The 19,181-nt window shown below is 33.8% G+C and overlaps 1 protein-coding gene across 2 annotated transcripts in view; it reads right to left on the bottom strand.

Annotated features, from left to right (window-relative positions):
• Nucleotides 1-19,181, bottom strand: part of KLHL4 (kelch like family member 4) — a 161,446-nt gene that overhangs the window by 36,712 nt on the left and 105,553 nt on the right. For both annotated transcript variants that reach the window (XM_026480150.4, XM_057313000.1), the window contains exons 4-6: nucleotides 17,522-17,718; nucleotides 12,314-12,526; nucleotides 9,455-9,641 (exon numbers count right to left, since the gene is read on the bottom strand). In XM_026480150.4, the coding sequence (XP_026335935.2) occupies nucleotides 9,455-9,641; nucleotides 12,314-12,526; nucleotides 17,522-17,718 (597 nt within the window). The remainder of the gene's footprint in view (nucleotides 1-9,454; nucleotides 9,642-12,313; nucleotides 12,527-17,521; nucleotides 17,719-19,181) is intronic.

Here is a 19,181-nt window from a genome sequence, read left to right as displayed (position 1 = left end):
GTCAGGAAATTGTACAAAGCTACATTAAGAAATTGCACACAGACGATTTACACTGAAATAATGTAGAAGTCTGTTTTATGCCAAGTTAATTTTTTTTCTGGGCATTAGGTGAAATATAGAAGATTAATACATCTCTTATTTTAGTCTATGAACATATATAACTGGTAGTTCTATATCTTGAATTCTGAAGACTTCTTTAGCCCATTTACCTATCTCCAATATTGCTTCAACTAATCAAAATGTAAATCCCCTAGCTGGCTTACTATGTCAGCTCTATATTTGATAGGAAAACCTAAATTAGATTTTTTTTTTACCCATGTCTTTCCTTAGGACTCATTTTATGATGTTTCTGTGTATATAGATCTTCTTCCCTAAAACATTGCAAATATTGTTTCTCAATTCATCTCTAAGCTCCTATTCAACTCTCATTTATAATCTGGTCAAGAGGAAACAAAACCAACCTACCATTGTAGTATCATTGGGAACATGATAGCTCCTACAGCTGTGAGTATATCTGATCTGGTGATTATCTCCATCTATTTTTTAAATGATCTAAAAATAACTATATTAGCCTTTTTTTAAAAACGATTTTTATTTATTTATTTGACAGAGACAGACAGCCAGTGAGAGAGAACACAAGCAGGGGGAGTGGGAGAGGAAGAAGCAGGCTCCCAGCAGAGGAGCCTGATGTGGGGCTCGATCCCAGGACTCCGGGATCACGCTCTGAGCTGAAGGCAGACGCTTAACGACTGTGCCACCCAGGCGCCCCTATATTAGCCTTTCATTTATTCCATGCCATACCGCCTCTCAGAATTCATTGTTTTTAGTAAATGAAAAGTTACTGCATACCTTTATGTACAAAAGCCCAAAGTTTACCATTTGACCATTTTTAAATTTTGACTCTGTGATTATACAAGTTTCTGATGATTCATTTATTATACACGGTAGGAGTTATAGTTAACCCCGGCCACTGTGTGATGCCTGTATTTAGCAACTAATTCCAAGTTAACTGTATGAGTCAAAAAGAAAATTAAGGACTGAAGAAGTACTGCATTTCTTAGACAACCAAAGGTGAACGTTCAGAAAATATCTTTAAAAAACAAAATAACACACTCTAAGAAAAAGCACGCATATTGAAATTATTTTATAGCTTTATGAAAGAATGGAAATGTAATACTGATTTATATAGGTAAATGTTACCCCTTTAATGTTTTGTTGTACTTAGGGATATTTTTCTTTCTTTTCTTTCTTGTCCCTAAGCGCTCAACTTGGTTTTTCAATAGATTCTAAGACCCTAAAAGAGAGAGGTCAGTTTTTGTCGTTTTGCTCTTTCTTCTCAAATAGTGGCAGTATTGCAAAAGGAACATATAATTTTAGTAAGAATTCCACTTCCAGTCTTTCTAGATGCTTGTCCTTGGGTTGGCTATATAACCTGAAGAGTCTCAGTTTCCTCATCTGCAAAACTGCAATACTAGTGTGCATTAGTGTGAGGATTAGAAATTATGTTTGCAAAATGCCAATGAAGGATCAGGTACTCAAAAATAGTTGTTTTTTTTTTACTATTATTGTAGTTGTCTGCAACTTCCCACAGGGCCTTTTATGTCTCCATACACTAGGTACCCATGAAGTCTCAAATGAAACTTAGTTCTTTCCATATGAAACTGTGGTAATAGAGTCAAGGGGATTATAGGTTCACATTTCAGTCATTCTTAAAAAAACTGATAAGGAACTGTAGATATCTATTACCATTTTTTGTAACACATTCATTTTGTAATATAACTTAAACAACAGGAAGCTGAAAAATAACAAAAATAGGGAACAAAGAAACAAAAACAAACACAGTGTGTTCCATTTTTTCACCTTGCAGGTTAGGCTATGTTTTTTGTTTTTTGTTTTAATTAGAAACTAAGGATAACTATGCTTGCATTTTCTATTTCGTTCCCTTTAAATTTAAATATCAAACTAGACATCTTTTTAAATGCTGTTAATATTCATTCTATTCAACAAAATGCAATAAAATATCAAGTTACCAGACTTGCAATTAATTATAGGATCTCACTGTATTTGTTCTTTTCTAAAGAGCATTTGTTCTGTGAAGTTACTTTGCTACTTTATAAATAATTGCATTTGCAAGCTCCTGTTTTATAGGTTTATGATTAATTAGCATATTTCTTATACCACCTTTCAATTTCCAATTACACATATCAAAAGAAAGAATTGGTTTCCAGTGGCACAGAATTTGACTTTTGCATTATTTTCTACAAGGTATCAATAACATTTCTATGCATGATTTAGCACATTTTAAATAGATTGATTTTAATTTCTACACAGCCCATATCTTAATTACAAAATCCTTGCCTCATTGTCTTGGAAACGTGGGTCTACAGACTAAGAAATAAAGTCAAAAAAGGCAGAGATGTAGAAAAATAGATTCTCAGAAGGGTTCAGGGTAGACACGATGGCCTCAGAAAGTTGTCCCTATTCCCTTTGATAAAATTGTTATGTAAAATCATTACCTCATTCCAGGTTTAAGTTGCTGATCTTGCTATCATAGTTAACAGCATTCCAATTGATCTTAAGGTTTAACTCACTTCAACCTATGCACTCGTTTGCTGTCCTAAGTATTAAAACTAAACCACTTTCCTTGAGATTCTGCAGACCATTGACCTTGAGAAATGAAGGACCAGACTTTTCCACATTTGAAAACAGTTGCCACTGATGCCAACAAGTCTGTTCAAGGTCGCGTTGACATACAATTAATTACCTGAGCATCAGCTTCTCCTGCACTTAGCCCGCTATTTCCCACACCTCCCCATTAAAATTCTATGGCTTCATCTGGACTGGGAAGATGGTCTTTGGGACATCAGTCCACCATCTTCACTAGTTGCAGGCTTCCTGAATAAAGCAACCTTTCCTTTTCCACTATTATTTGTCTCTCAAGTATTGTTTTTCAAGTAGAAAGCAGCCAAACCTGAGTTAGGAAATAGTTCTCTGTCTGGTAAGAGACTTTGGTGAGCTAGCCAAGAGTTGTACTTCCAACTTGTTTAGCCCCCTTGGGATTCCTGCAATGAAGCAGTTGGCCAAGACAGTGCCAGGGCTTACCCATTCATTTCCCAAGCCAGAGGCTATGATAGTTAAAGCCATCTGCTTTTTGTTAGTCAACCCTAGGGTGGAGAATTTGAAGGATTTTCCCAAGCATTTGCCCAAACTCCTTTTGTTTCAGGGAGACTCCCTGTCTTCTCCAACATGGTGTGAACTGCCTACTTTTGCTTTTTGTTTGTGGAGAGAGAACATGCATCTGTTTATCTATTTGAGCTGAGATCTAGAATCAAGTCAGTCCACTGGCATGCATTCTCAGAGTCCTTTTTCTATGCTCTCTGAGCTTTTAGCCATTTGGACCTTTCTGGGCCAATTTGTGGTACCGCTGGTAAGAGAAATGACTCAGAAGTTATTCCATACCAACCTCTCTTTGAAGGAGGGGAATCTGTTTGTCTCAGAAGTACTTTGTCTGTTTGTCTGATTGTCTGTTTTAGGAATCTGCATAGGAATGGGAGGATTTAGTTTTGTTCCATCTGAGAGCACACTGGAGTGAATTCTGTCTGATGGGCATACTTACAGTTATGATTCCATATCTTAAAAAATGGTATTTTATTGTAACACTTCTTGGCATATGTATGTTTTGAGCTTGAAAGAAAGAGGTCATTAAATGGATCTCTAAATTATTACACTATCTTGTAAATTGGAGTTGTTTTGTCAGAGATCAGATAAATGGGATGAAATTCCCTACATTTATATTACTTCAAAATAAAGATGCCCCACAGGAAGGGACCTAATTGATGGTCCAGAGAGGTAAGGAGGGCAAAAATCTAAGACATCCGACCTTCCTAATAATCAGAATAATATAGAAAAGGAGGAGGAATATAGGCAGACAGGAAATCCTAACTCCACCTGACCAAGCACAAACACCAGAACCAATGCCCAACCCACTACCTGCTTCTCCACCTTCACCAGAAAGCTGTAAAGCAAACAGAGAAAAAAACCTGCTTTTCAGGAGCAGGAGACAGGAAATGGAGATGGAGGAATGTTAGTCCAAACTTTAAATCTGCTCTGGCCTTCCAAGTGGCATCCCTCCTGCCTCTTTCTCTGCCTTACCCCTCCTTCTTTTCTTGTACCACAATGGATGCCTTTCACTCAGTGGTTCCTATACCATCCTCAGTGCCTTTAGCACCATTGACTCCTGCTCCTCCTATCCTCACTGTTGAAGAGCAAAAAGCACCCCAAGCTGTTGGGCCACATCCTTATGAGGTTCAAATGGGAACAACTCTTAAATCAACATGAAGGGGCCCAAGGGCTCCCCTGGACTTAAATTGCCCACTTCAGATTTCCCCACAAGAGGCCCAGATAAAACTGACAGTGGGAAACAAATTAACTGACTTTTTAGTGGACAAGGGTGTAATATATTTTTTATTAAAGCTAATCAAGGTTGATGGTTTAATTAAAATAGACATGTCTTTTGGATTTATCATCATTGAATATAATAATGATAACTAGCTTTTATTCTACCTGAATGTAATAAATTCTTGTTGTAACTGTTGCAATTTGTCAACAAAAATTATTTAAGATAACGATTGATTTTACCTAATGAAGTTTACGTGGGTAATTGTTAAGAACAAGTAGGTTGAATAGATAAAAAAAGGTGTATAGATAAACTTTTAAATAGCTTCCAAAATTTTGGTAACCTGAAACTTTGAAGTTTTGCTAGGTTAAATAATAAATTGGGTTAAATTCACTGGATATCCAAGTCTTTACAAAATAAAATAAAATGTTAATGTTTTAACATTAATTACTAAATATAGGTTTATCTGATTTTGGCTTCTTATTACAGAAAAGTAAATATACTTGAGTCTGCTAATAAGCATGTCTTATGCTTTATTAAAAAGTTCTATGAAAACACATTTCTATAAAATATAAAATGTATTCATAAATTTGCTAATCTAAAAAATTCTGGTCTAATAAACCATTCACAATTGGTTACTACTTAGTTTCCAATGGAAAAAGGTTTCTAAGAGTTAAAATTCTGATACATGTATTTGAGACTGCTGGAAATGATAAGGAAAGTGACTCCATATATAGGAAAATAGGAGATATGTAAGAAAGGTATGAGGAATAAAAATACATTTTTGTTGAGGGAAAAAATAATTTTTCCTAAAATGAAACTGGCTATTTATAGAGAAGAAAGAGTTATGACAAAATTTGAATTAAAAAAGCAGTTGTAGAAAGTTTATGAAGGGGAATCTTTGTAAAAAAATATTTATGGTCAGGAATCACTAAGATTGGAATAAATGAATTTTAAAAGTACAGTAATATAAGATTGGAATTTGGTTTTTCTCTGGAAATTAACTTAACTTTGTTAAAAAGACAAAATTTTCTTTTCTTGTTGGTCTGTTATTGCTAAGAAATTATAAACAAAATATTTTATATTTATCTGCACAGAAAAACGAAGTTTCTATGTTTGTTTTTATTAAGTCTTTGATTACTAATCTTCTCAATATTAAAGGAGCTAAGTTTTGCTAACAACCAGGTAACCCTTTGTTTTTGCCTTTGGGATCTCTTATTGTCACCTTGGTTAAATAAATAAAATATTAAATTTTATAGTGATCTATGATCTTATATAGGTGTGTGGTTTAGAATCTTCTGAAGCTCTTAACAAACTTTCCAAAAATTCAAATTCTAAAGTCTTTTTTGATTTATTAGGCTTGTTTATTTGGTATGTTAAGTTACATTAGAAGCATTGTCAAACAAATAATGATTAATTTTCTTAGGTTATACTATGTGGGTAAATGCCAGGATGGTTCTAAAAGTTATGTAAAATTCCTTAAGTTTTAATGTGTCTTAGCACAGTGTTATCACATGTAATTCTAATTATTAAAATGTGCATCACAGAAATAACTGCATTTCCTTGTCAACTACGTTATAATAAAATCTTAACAGACTTTTAAATATAACCATTTTTGAGTCTTTTGTCATTTGAAGTTATTCTGAATCTCTTGCAATACTCATTTCAGCTTCAAGGAGATTCATGAAAAGGCCTTTTGGCAGACGCAGGTCTGATACTTTAAAGATCATAAAACTAAACTAAGAATTTCCAGAACTAATGGAAAACCTGCATTCAAATAGAACAAGAATTAGTAACATGAGACTAAGTAATTTTAAAGGATTATATTTTTATAATTTTTATTTAAATTATTACTGCTTCTTTAATGTTTGCTCTTCCAAATTTAAGGAAACTTTTTCTCTTAAGATATCTATGACTTACAGAAATTTGGTAGAAATATTCTTTTGTAGAAACGCCTAGGTGGGTCAGTTGGTTAAGTGTCTGCCTTCAGCTCAGGTCATGATCCCAGGGTCCTGGGGTCCAGTCTCGCATGGGGTTCCTTGCTCAGCAGGGAGCCTACTTCTCCCTCTGCCTTCCCCTCCCCCTGCTTGTGCTTTTGTTCTTTCTCTCTCTCTTTCTGACAAATAAATAAATAAAAACTTTAAAAAATATTCTTTGGTAAACAAACTGAAATATTTATTTTTCTCCCTACTAATCCCTGAGGAATTTGGAAACTCTCAATGAATATTCTTTCTTTCATGGCAATTACCATTATTTGCATAAATTCAATGAAAATGAGTACTCTTTATAACAAGATACCATTGGAAACATTGGTTATTTTACCAAGGCTTTAAGTAGAATGTAATATTTAAGAAAGACATACATAGACTCAGATATAACCAGACAGCTTTAAGGAACTAAAGTTGACTGTATGGAACCAATAAAGCCCCTTGGAAATGTTGGCCTGGCACATTGCTTACAGAATTCCCACCAGCCTTATCAGGTGAGTAAAAAAATGTCAGTTCTTGGAAGGTGCAGGAACCTCAAGATATTTCAGGGACCTCAGGAAGAGAAGAATTCACCCAAATCTACAGGAATTGCAGGCAAATCTGATGGAAAGTATTTGACCTGGCTTCTGGCCTTGCGAGGCTATTGAAAGTCAAATCTAAAATTCATTGTAAAAACTTCTGGAAAGCAGGTTTTAAAACAATCTCTATGGTCAACCACTATTCTTGCTGTACTTATGTGAATAATTATGTAAAAATTAATTAAATTTATTAAAACTAAACTTATCTTACAAACCAGTCTTAATTTGGCTATCTTTGACAGGAGTGAAGATGACTTTAGAGAGAAAGATTATATTTCAATAAAACACCTTCATGGATGTTAGATTCTAGTTCTGATTAATTATCGTTGAGTGTTTGCTGTTTGCTCATAAAACTGGGCTGTAAATTCTTCTGGTTTCCTCCAATATCTGGCTATGACTCTCCAAAATAAGGTTGCCGATTTTCTCCTATTCTCTTGTCTTAAAATAAGAACTAACACTGCCCCTTTTCCTGAAGCCCTGCAAATTGAAACTAGACAACTCAAGAGAAACTTCAAATAAATTGCCACAATAGCTCATATATAGACAATCTTCATGCCTGTTGCTCTGTGAGCCACTCAAAAGAATCACTGGAGACATTTAAACTACAAACGATAAAAAGCCATCAGATTGCCAGTGCCTGCTCCCACTCCATCTGAGGATGCTTTGAGCCTGACATCTAAAAATTCTCTTGTTGGGAGTGCTTGCAACTCAGATATTGGGTTTATAATTTGCTCCAAGCATTAAACTTTGTGGTTTTGTTTTTGTTTTTGTTTGTTTGTTTGTTTGTATGTTTTCATAGACGGACATTGGGGAGGGTATGTGTTGTGGTGAGCACTGTGTATTGTGTAAGACTGATAAATCACAGACCTGTACCCCTGAAACAAATAATACATTATATGTTAATAATAAAAAAAGAAAGTACACCAACCTCAGTAATAGAATATATTGTATAGCTTATATACATTTGTATTGCTATACTTTCAATGTGTATAGCTGCTATTAAGATTATTCAGATAAAATTCATCTGAAGGTATTATGAAAAAAAAAGAAATGCCTCTTATTAATTACCCAACTGCTTGCTGAACAAGGTAGAGTCTATATAATAGTTAACACCACTTGCTGTACCTATATTAACTCGTCCTTGGAAATAAGAACCCAGAGAGACAAAATCAGGCAGCAAGCCACATGGCTGCAACAGACCCTTGCCCACAAGGCCCCATTTTTCCAGGGTGGCTGGGACTGGTTTACAAATCTAGTCTCTTTGATACTGAACTACTCTTTTGGTATCAGATAATTTTAGAGGGAATGATAAAATTGGGCTTAACTATACTGTTACTATTCCTTAGATTATACTTGGGAATAAAGCTGATGATGCCATGTAGTGCCAAACAATGTAGAAAAATGAGGTAAGAAACTACCTCTGATACCCCCTCCATGAGAACAAGGGACCAGAAGCTATGTCCCTCACCATGTCAAATCCTTCCATTCCAAAGCCCATAACGTGTTCTAATTCAGCTTGAAGCAGTTACAGGAGATGGACCGCTATGTATGTTCCATAGAAATGGAATGAAGGATTCACAGTGAGGATTTGAAACAGGACTTCAACTGGTGTTAAGGGTTAACTCACTTCAAGCTTATGCACTCCTTGTTTATTGACCTTAGTCCCTTGATTTATGATAGAATTAACCTACTTTCCTTGAGATTTTGCAGACCATTGGCTTTAAGGAATGACCAGACTATCCCAAAAGATAAGTCCTGACCACATTTGATAACACCTGCCACTGATGCCAGCAAGTCTGTTCAAGGTCATGTTGACATATGATTAACTGCCTGAGGGCCGGCTTCTCCTGCACATAGCCCCCACCAGTTCCCAAACATTCTCCTTTAAAACCTTCTGATTTCATCAATACTGGGGAGATTGTCTTTGAGATATTTGTTGCCCAAGTTGCTGACTTTCTGAATAAAGCAGCCTTTCTTTTCCCACCATTACTTGTCTTTCAATTGATTTTCACATGGCAAGCTGCTGAACCTCAGTTTGGAACCAGTTTTCTATCCTGTAACATCAACACTTCAAGATACTTTGTAACTGGTCTTTGAACATCTAATAGGGACTTGACAGCAAGGCCCCTCTTCTATTTCTGTCAGAAAACAAATATGCCTTTTTTTAACACAAATTTGCTAAACCCTTCTATTTATGATAAACCTTAAGTAAGTTTTCCCTGAAAACATCTTATATTGCAAAGCAAATGCTCAAATTTAAAAATTGTTGCCATAAAATAAAAGTACCTATTAAGAGTTTAGCTAACATGAATTAAAAGATTATATCCCATAAGGTAAGAAAAATGCAAAATTACATAAAATATGCTATTTATTAAAATTAGCTTTAGATGCATAAAATTAGATATGCCTTTAATGCCACCTTCATAATTTGGGAGGTGTTGAGAATATATCTTTTTTTGAGTGATACTTTCTAAATTAATCATTTTTGTTACCTTTCATAGCATCCATGCCTCCCACAGCATAAAGTGCTCCCACAGTTGATTTTCTAGGCTTTGTCCGAGGACTTTGCATCATAGGTCTTCTCTCAGGTAAGAGATGGTACTTCATAGCTTCCATTAGGAGCTTCTGACACTCAAGATCACCAGTAAACATGGAACTGTTTTCAAGATCTACCAGTAACTGAAAAGTAATGATGCATGGTATATGAAGTAAATAACCCACCATTAAAAATAATATATTTTTGCTTATATAGCTTTGGAGAAAACGAGCTAATTCAAATGTAAAAGTGTTAGTATTTTAAGTTACTTAGTAACATATTTTTATATTCACTTATGATTTAAAATGACTAAAGATCTCATAGTAGTAGCTACTGATCTGTTCAGATTTATTTGGCATAGGTTTTTCGAATAGATTCACATATAATATCAAGAAGTGAAAGTGAAAAGGCACTTATAAAATGGGTTACTAAAAGCAGTCCAAGAGACTAGCTATGTCTACACAAAGCAATCATCTTCTGGTCTACTGCATGTAGCTAAATAAGCAGCCACCTTATTGGTGGATTTAGAGAAGTTGGTACAAACATGCCCAGTTTTAAAAAAGTAATATCACCCATAAAGAACTGCATTTTTATCATCAAATCATTTTTGTAAAGTATTCTTAAAGTAGATGCTTTTTATCTATGCATGTACATGTGTACATCAGTAAAACATATGTGTTAGTAGGTAGCCAAAACATCAGCAATAGTAGATGATCAATCCTTTCTAACCATCACCGCCTGGCAGACACTAAGACCCTTACTGAAAGGGATAAAAGCTAAGTAAATTATTTTTCCTGAGGTGAGCTGAGGAGAAGTGAAGTGCTTGCTTCAGAATTTTACCAATTGGTTCATTGGAGTTTTGGGTCTATAGCGTCATAGGACATTGAGAGAAATTGCAGTTTGGAGAGGAAATGCTGATTTCACCCTGTAAAACTTCCCTGAAGTTTCCTGTTCTGCAGTGCTTAACCCCAGCTTAGTTCTCATCCTACCTGTAATCGCTTATTGATCACTATTTTGACTTGGCTGGTGAGACCTCAGGCATTTCCTTAATGCATATGCTACTGAAAATAAGTTTGAAAACTGGGCTAAGTAACTTTTTCCAAAATATTCTTCAGGGATTTACCACCATTCTCTTCATACATTTCATTTCTAGAATATTTTTTTAAAGTCACTATTAAAATTGCTTTGGAAGGTCTATATTCTGTATGCTATTAACCACTACTACCATCATTAGGAAAAATTCACAACAGTCCACACTTTAGGCATAAGGCATACTCAAATGTGGGAAGCCAAAGACCATTGGTTGTGTGTTTGAGCTGGAAATTTCTCCTCATTCCAATAAAGTAAGACAAGTCCAAACTAAGCAGTTTGCTGAAAGAACATATCGACAAAACAGTATAAAGTTTAGGGCCTCTGATCCATTATACCAATGCATCTCAATTTTTTTTTGCATATCTAAGAATCATCTGGTGAACTTATTAAAATATGGATTCCTTGGCCTCACTCCCATAAATTGTTCCAGTAGGTCTGTGGTGGGGGCTTTGGAAACTGGATTTCTAGCAAGCTCTCAGGAAATGCTATGCTGCTAGCTCAGGGCCATTTTGAGTAGTGCTGCCTTAGAGAATCCAATAAATCATATAGGCCCTCTCATGAAAATAACACATGTAAGTGTACACATAGTCACACAAACATAAAATTTCCAGATTCTGAAACTTGGGTCTAAAATTACATGTATATTTTAATGTTTCTCTTTTTGATGTTACTATTGCCTTGCACTTTGAATACATTTGCTATACCCAAGAAGGCAGTCAGTGTTCTTTCATTGCATATAGATAAATTCTTAAGAGTAAATATGTAGCTCCATGGATTTATTTAACAGAGAAAAGTTTAAAAAAAGTAGAGAAATCATCAGTAAAGTAACATTCTATTTTTCAATATTAACATTTAATTAATAATTTGTTGAAAATTGATTAATTTTAATGTTTATGAAACTACTGATCCACTAAATCTAGATGAAGCACCTCCTTCTTATGTGGTTGATGTTTGATGATTTCACTCACAGGCTGTATAATATATGAAATGTGCATATATGCAATGTATTTATATATACACAATAAACAACCGATATCTACTATTGATCAATTTGCTGCAGAAAAGAAATTGTTATCACCAATGGTAGAAGTATATAGTGAGACTGCACTCTAACCTCACTAAACTTCACTTACTAAAATCCAGTATGAGGTAGGTCAATTGTAAATCATATCCAAGGGTGTTTGTTTTTAGAATTATTACTATAATCCTCCAGCATGTATGATGAGGATGTCATTATAATTATTCCATAGTGCATCTGAAGCTACTATAGTAGGATTTCAATCATAGCAGCTAATTAACCATGTTAGTAAGTATTAGCCAGACTAACTCCTTGCTAGAGTCTCCTTTGGGATGCTACTATACTGGTTATTAGCTTGCCTAGAAGGTGGGCAGGAAAAGAAAAAAAAAAGAGCCTAGTCATTTTCTCTGTTTCTTACAAGTGCTGTTTGATGAGGAAGAAACTGAAACTAAAGAATATGCTTTAGGAATTATCTGTAGATTTTTTTAGAGATTATCTGTACCTTTTTTTTTTAAATACTTGTTCTCTCTCAGCATCATAAATAGTGCTAATTGAAGGCTGGATACGTCCTTCTGTGAGAAAATCTTATCCACTCCAGTTAACAGAAATCCTCTTAATAAAATAAAATTAGACAACAAAAAAAAGGAATGGATTAATGTCTAGTGGTAGTTTAGAACTCTATGTTACCTGGGTAAATTTCCATACCTGTGGTGGAAGTAATGGCAGTCTGATATAAGAAAGCAACATTGCTAGGTCTCGTTGCCTAGCTTGCACATCGTGCCCCACCCACTGCATTAGAGCGTGGAGAATTGTTTCTTCATCAGGCACATTAATGTCATCGCTGCACAGAAGTTTTGAAATTTCATTAGCTGGAAGCAGGAGGAATTCTTGGTTCTTTATTACCTCAATGAAGTGTTCCTAGAAAAGAAAGGTCTTCTACTGAAACTCCGTACTTTAGAAACGTCTTAACAAAATAAGCATATGAAAACACTTCACTTTGTTAAAATTCAGAAAACACCAGAGGGACAGATATATGCATTTATAACAAATAGGTACCATTGCTGCCTGTGACAGAGGGCATGGGGAGTGTTCTGAAGCTGAGGAGCCAAATGTGTCCACTGAGAATTATTTATCGAACGCAAGGAAAGGGCTTAACTGCTTCATAGGGCACATGGGTGGTGTCTGAGTTGATACCAGTGCTTTTCTCTCCTAGCTGTTGTCGGTGGCAACAGCTTATGACTCCAGAAGTGACTGATGTTGAGTTGGTCTTTAGCCAAAAACCTTAAGAGGAAGGGTGGAAATTTTCAAAGTGGAGGCTACCTTGAAGACCTGGGAGAAGTAGCTCTGGCTGCGCATTTGAGGGGGCAGCATACTGAATTGCTTTGAGTTGAGACAAATAGATTGATGAAAAACTCTTTTCTTTCATGGGAAAGCATGATCTATTAACCAAGGCAAAGGTGCATTTTACAATGGATAATACACAAATTTAGGACAATCTAAAAGGGACCCCTATGGATTTATTTTTTTTGGGGGGGTGAATGGGGTTGTCTTGCAATTTTTATATATTATTCTTTAACTCTTCTGTCACAGTGTTATATTTTATCAAGTATCAAATTTCAGGCAGCTGTGTTTCAAATTTTTTCATCAAACACCACTATATATTTTTTCTTATTTATAATGTTGCATATTTTTCTATGACAACACAACTATTGTTTTCAGCATTTTTCACATAAAAATCTTAAGTTTTAAATGTGATAAAATATATCCAAAATGGAGATAAACATGTCTAGTTGGTAATTCATGTTGCACAATAAAGAGATATTCTTGAAGCAGCTTATAACAGCCTCTAAATAAATTGGGGGGATCTTGGATGAATCAAATCTCTCCCTCAGCTCCACTCAGAGTTTAGTCATTGTGGAACTGAGTTAGCTTAATAGTAAAATTATTCATACAAAACCCATTGTTTGATAGACCAGTCAGGGAGTTCTGGTACCATAAATTCCAAGCTAACTTGCCTATTTAAATGAAGAGCCCTCTTGTGACTAAGGTAAACAATTGAGAAAGGACTGCTGTTTTTAATGTAGCAGTTGTCCCTGGTTGAAAACTGTCTCACCTACAGCAAAGTAATGGAACTAGTACTATAATTAATAATACATTACATTTGTACAGCAAATCACACTTTCACAAACATTAAGTCAAAAAAAAAAAAACCCCATTAAGTCATCACCAATATGATCTTGTAAGAGGTGAAATTATACTGATGAGAAAATATGCTATGTGAACTGTTTGGTCTCCTGTGCAATAAATGACAAAGTATAGACTCAAACCCTTAAGTCTTCAGGTCTACTCCATTTTGCTCAACAGTGCAACTGCCTTTCATAAGTGACATAATTTTTATGAATGGGTTAAGAAAAAGGTAATACTCTAAAAATGTGTGGTTACCTATTACTGGTAGTGTATGTAAACCCTGAGTGTTTATATCATTATGTCAATATGATGGAAGACACTATATCTCATTCTCCTTTCTATCCACTCCCCAGTGAAAGAAAAGAAAAACAGAAAGTAAATGAGAGAGGGAGAGAGAGAGAGAGAGAGATTGCTCAGTTTGTAAAACCTACTCAATGGCTAATGTGGATCATAGAAAAATCTATCAAATTTGGTTACACATTTGAGAAAGTTAAGAAATGATTCAAATAGTTTATATGATGGTCACATTTATAGCGAGAAATTAGAGTTTACAATAGAATTTGTTATGGTTCCAAAGTAACTTCCTGATGAGATTACTGAAAATTGTAACTTAGTCTAAATAAAAAAAAATAAATATATTGATTTCAAGTATCTACATATGGCACTGCAATATCCAGTACTGTAGAGAAATACTTAGTAAAGCTTAAAGATTAATTTTAAATTGTTTTATTTTGGAATTATTTTGTTTCTAATTTCAAGATAAACACTTTCTTCTATACACCTTTCCAAGAGGTTTGATATTCATTTCTTAATCCACATTTGCTTTTTGGTAAAACTTACTAAATGAACATAGCATAGTTGCTCAGTGTTTCATCAGTGCAGACTACTATTTATAGAATTATGATAGCAAATTTAATGTGTCCACTTGAACAACCCGTGGAGTGTCTGGACTTTGGATCAAACATTATTCTGGGTGTATCTGTGAGGATGTTTCTGAGTGAAGCCCATTCACATTAGGGAGGGCAATCTGTTTTACGCAGTCTATGATTCAAATATTTGTAATTGAGTCTTGAGAGTTTAACATCATTCTTAAACATTAAAATTATTTGTATTTTATAATATCAATATGGCATTACAAAAACGTTATTATAGTAAGACCTTTGCCTACTTTGCTTTATTTATAGTAGGTACTAAAATAACTAAAGAAAGGGGGTTAAGCGAGACAGCAGTAATGTGTTTTTTGCACATCCTGCTTTAACACTCAGCTTCAGTTACATAATAAGAAAAGACAAGTTCATTTTGAGCAACAAGAAATAATTCAAGCTGTTTATCAGGATGTGTTTTGACTGTGAGAGTAAGATAACAGACAGGAAACTTAATACTTAGTTCAAGAATTTAAGTAAATTAACAGATAATTTTCATGCTTGGCTTTTGTGGTAGGATTAATCTTTGAACTATATAACTGATGTTCTTATAGACTATATGACATCTGTATTTAGCACATAAGAATATAAATAGTACAATTCAGTAACATATATTAAAATGTCAATCCATTATAATACAATTCTCCCCATAACACTGTAGTTTCAGGACTTTTTTTTTTTTGAAAGTTCAAATTTTGAACAATGATCATGGATGGGAAAAATAGGGAGAAAGATTTACCAAGAAAATTTAGAGAATTCCAATACTAGAAAGTTGAAAAACTTAAGATCTGTATCACATGTTAACAAAATGTTGTTTATATGCCTCTCAATCTTAAATTCATAATGTTAATTTTATTTTTAGTTGTGATTTTCTATTGTTTGCTTTTATGTACTTGCCATTTTATTTTTGAATCTTAAATAACTGTAACAATTTTCTTGGCTTGAAATATTTACCTTTTTGATTGGATTTCACAGAAAGATCCATCTTATGTTTTCCCTGCTTCAGAGGTTCAAAAGTTCATTTTCTTCTTTGAATCAGAGAATTATTAGCATTAATGGTAATTTAATATCCTTGACTACTTTTTCTTGACTCCCTACAGACAATCTATATTTCATGCCACTGTCACTTGACTGAAAAAAGATAATCTCATCCCATGCAACTTTTAAAGAATTAACACATACAAATATGTTCAGTTAATTTATTATAATTACTTATAGAATTGAGAAAGATTTTAAATTAGTTAACTTAAAGGATTGAACTGCAGGTTGTTTTTAACCAAAATAGATATTTTTGTTAAGACATAAAATATCCCTTCAGTAGAATTGACTGATTTTGATAGCTCATAAGCTCTTCCAGCTAATATTGATATATTAATTATTTTTTTCTTATTGAACATTATTTAATTTTCATTAGAAATCATAATGTATACAATTTTAGAAACTAAAGTTCTAATATTACAAAAATCAGAAAGAAATAATCTGATTAAAAAATGAGAAGACATGAATAGACATTTTTCCAAAGAAGACATATAGATGGCCAACAGGTACATGAAAAGATGCTCAACATCATTCATCATCAGAAAAATACAGATGAAAACTACAATGAGATATCACCTCACACCTTTCAGAATGGTTAAAACTAATAGCACGAGAAACAAAAGATGTTGGTGAGGATGTGGAGAAAGGGGAACTCTCTTACACTGTTGGGAATGCAAACTGGTGCAGCCACTCTGGAAAACAGGATGGAGGTTCCTCAGAAGGTTAAAAATAGAATAGCCCTACCATCCAGCAATTGCACTCCTAGGTATTTACCTAAATAATACAAAAATACTAATTTGAAGGGATACATGTACCCTGATGTTTGTAGCAGCATTATCAATAATTACGAAATTATGGAAAGAGCCCAAATGTTCATCAACTGATGAACAGATAAAGAAGAAATGGTATATATATATATACAATGAAATATTTCTCAGCCATCAAAAAGAATGAAATCTTGCTATTTAAACAATGTGGATGGAGCTACAGAGTATTATGCTAAGCAAAATAAGTCAGTCAGAGAAAGACACATATGATATGATTTCATTCATACGTGGAATTTAAGAAACAAATGATCACAGGCAAAAAAAAAAAAAAAGAGAGGCAAACCAAGAAAAAGACTCTTACCTGTAGAGAACAATTGATGGGTACCAGAGGGAAGGTAGGTGGCGGGATGAGTTAAATAGGTGATGGGGATTAAGGAGTGCGCTTGTGATGAGCACCAGGTATTGTATGAACATGTTGAATTGCTAAATTGTACACCTGAAACGAATAGTGCACTGTATGCTAACTAACTGGAATGTAAATAAAAACTTAAAAGAAATCAGGGACAATATATTTTCCTAATACTGTGGATTAGACTTGAAATATGTCCTTATATGGTTTAATTTTTTGCAGTATTTTCATTTCTTCAAGCTTGGAGATTTAATTAAACCTTTCCAGTCTAAAAAATGAGAAACTTGCTTGAGTACAGCTCAATCAAATATTTTTATCCAATATCCATCATGTGCAAGTCATTTGCAAATCATATTAATTTATATTGTTTTTAATTTTATCCCAACATTATAGTCTTTACTTTGGAAAGGCTGTATATATATATATATATATAATATGCTATATATATACACACACCCATACACTATATAGTTATATACACACACACATATATGCATATGTACACATATATATCAGTAAAGAAATCAGTAAGTTAGATATTGTGTTAATATAATATTGCTACATGTTAATTTGAAACAATTGATTTTACCATTGTGTACTTATGTGCCACACTTAGGAGCTCTGTACAGCCCTGGGCATCTCCAAATGATCGAATTCCTAAGCAGTTTGAAGGATGGAGCTGCTTTATGAGAAAATTGGAGCAGACTTCAATGACTTGAGTCAGCTGCAAGAGACAAGCTGCAGCCAACAAATTTTCAATAGTATCTTCTTTTAACTGCAGGACACCTAGATGGTTTGAAAAAGTAAAGAATGATTACATGTCCCATAGAGTAAGACACAAATGTGATAACTAGTCGAATTTTTCAATTTATCTCATTGCTAGGGCTATCTTTTCTAGTGCACAATAACCACTATGGGAATACTAAAAGCCAACATATGCAAGGGAGTCTATAAAAACACTAATAAGATGGCTGAAAGGAGCCAGACTAGATTATGAAAGACAACTATACCAAATGAAGAGTGAACACCATTATTGCAAAGAAGAGCAACTTGTTATTTCTTTGTCATCTTAGACCTCATCTAAATACTATATCGATCATTGAACACTACATCTGATACTAATGATGTACTATATGTTGGCTAATTGAATTTAAATAAAAAAAGAAAGAAAAAAATCCACAATTCTTTCACCTAAATAAAATAGATAAATGATAGATAGATAGATAGATAGATAGATAGATAAATAAATCTTATATCAAAACCTGTAAACACTGTGATTCAAGGAATATTTTATCATATTGTATAATGAGCATACGGGTAATTATGATTTGTATGGAAAAAATTTGATAACTAAGTAGAGCATTGAGGTTATATGTCTATATTTCTGTGTGTCTCTCTGCATTTATTAGCTGATAAGGATGACTTTGCTCAGATATTATGCCTGGAACTGACACCTGGCATTGTCTCAAAAGAAAAATATTATTGCTAACAGTCCTCAAATAAGTGTTTGTACGAGCATTTTCTTAGGTATAAAAAACTGGTTCTATTCGAAAATATCTGTGAAGAGATTTTCTAAAAATGAGATCAGAGCTATTTAACCTATTTCCTTTATATTGAGATACATATATGTAAATATGTATGTATGTATATACATATGAAATTTTCAGAGGAAGCTTTGTTGATGACTTATCACAAATGTTATAAGTTATTTTGGTAAGTTATATTCCTTTTTTTGTTTGTCTCAGTCAAACTATAAGTTATAAAAAATGATATTTCATATGGAATATATGTACTATAAACTATTTCTTTATATTTTCCTTGTAAAATGCCTTAATATGAATTTTATATGGTTTCATAAGCATAACGAAAGAGTAAATACATACTGTGAGATGCTCTATATTTTTTTCAACCTCTAAAATATGTTGCGAAAGGGTCTCATCCATCAGCAGACTTTCTTGGGTTGTTTGTTTTTTCATGGATTTTGAAGGGAGAGCCCTGCCCATATCTCATGAGACCCAGAAAAGTTATAGTCTATTCTCAGATTCAGATCTATGATTCACCTGCTTCAGACATTGAAATTTGGCCTGGTTATTAAGAAGAATATTCATTTCTTAATGAACAAAATCATAAAACTCCTAGAAGAAAACAGTAAAAAGTCTCCTTGACATTGGTCTTGGCAAAGATTTTTTGGATAATACACCAAAAGACAGGCCACAAAATCTAAAATAAACAAGTGGGACTATATCAAA

The sequence above is a fragment of the Ursus arctos genome, chromosome X (assembly GCF_023065955.2).
Source record: "Ursus arctos isolate Adak ecotype North America chromosome X, UrsArc2.0, whole genome shotgun sequence".
Classification (NCBI taxonomy): domain Eukaryota; kingdom Metazoa; phylum Chordata; class Mammalia; order Carnivora; family Ursidae; genus Ursus; species Ursus arctos.
The sequence above is the reverse complement of the archived record's forward strand: the minus strand, read 5'-3'. Positions and strand labels throughout refer to the sequence as shown.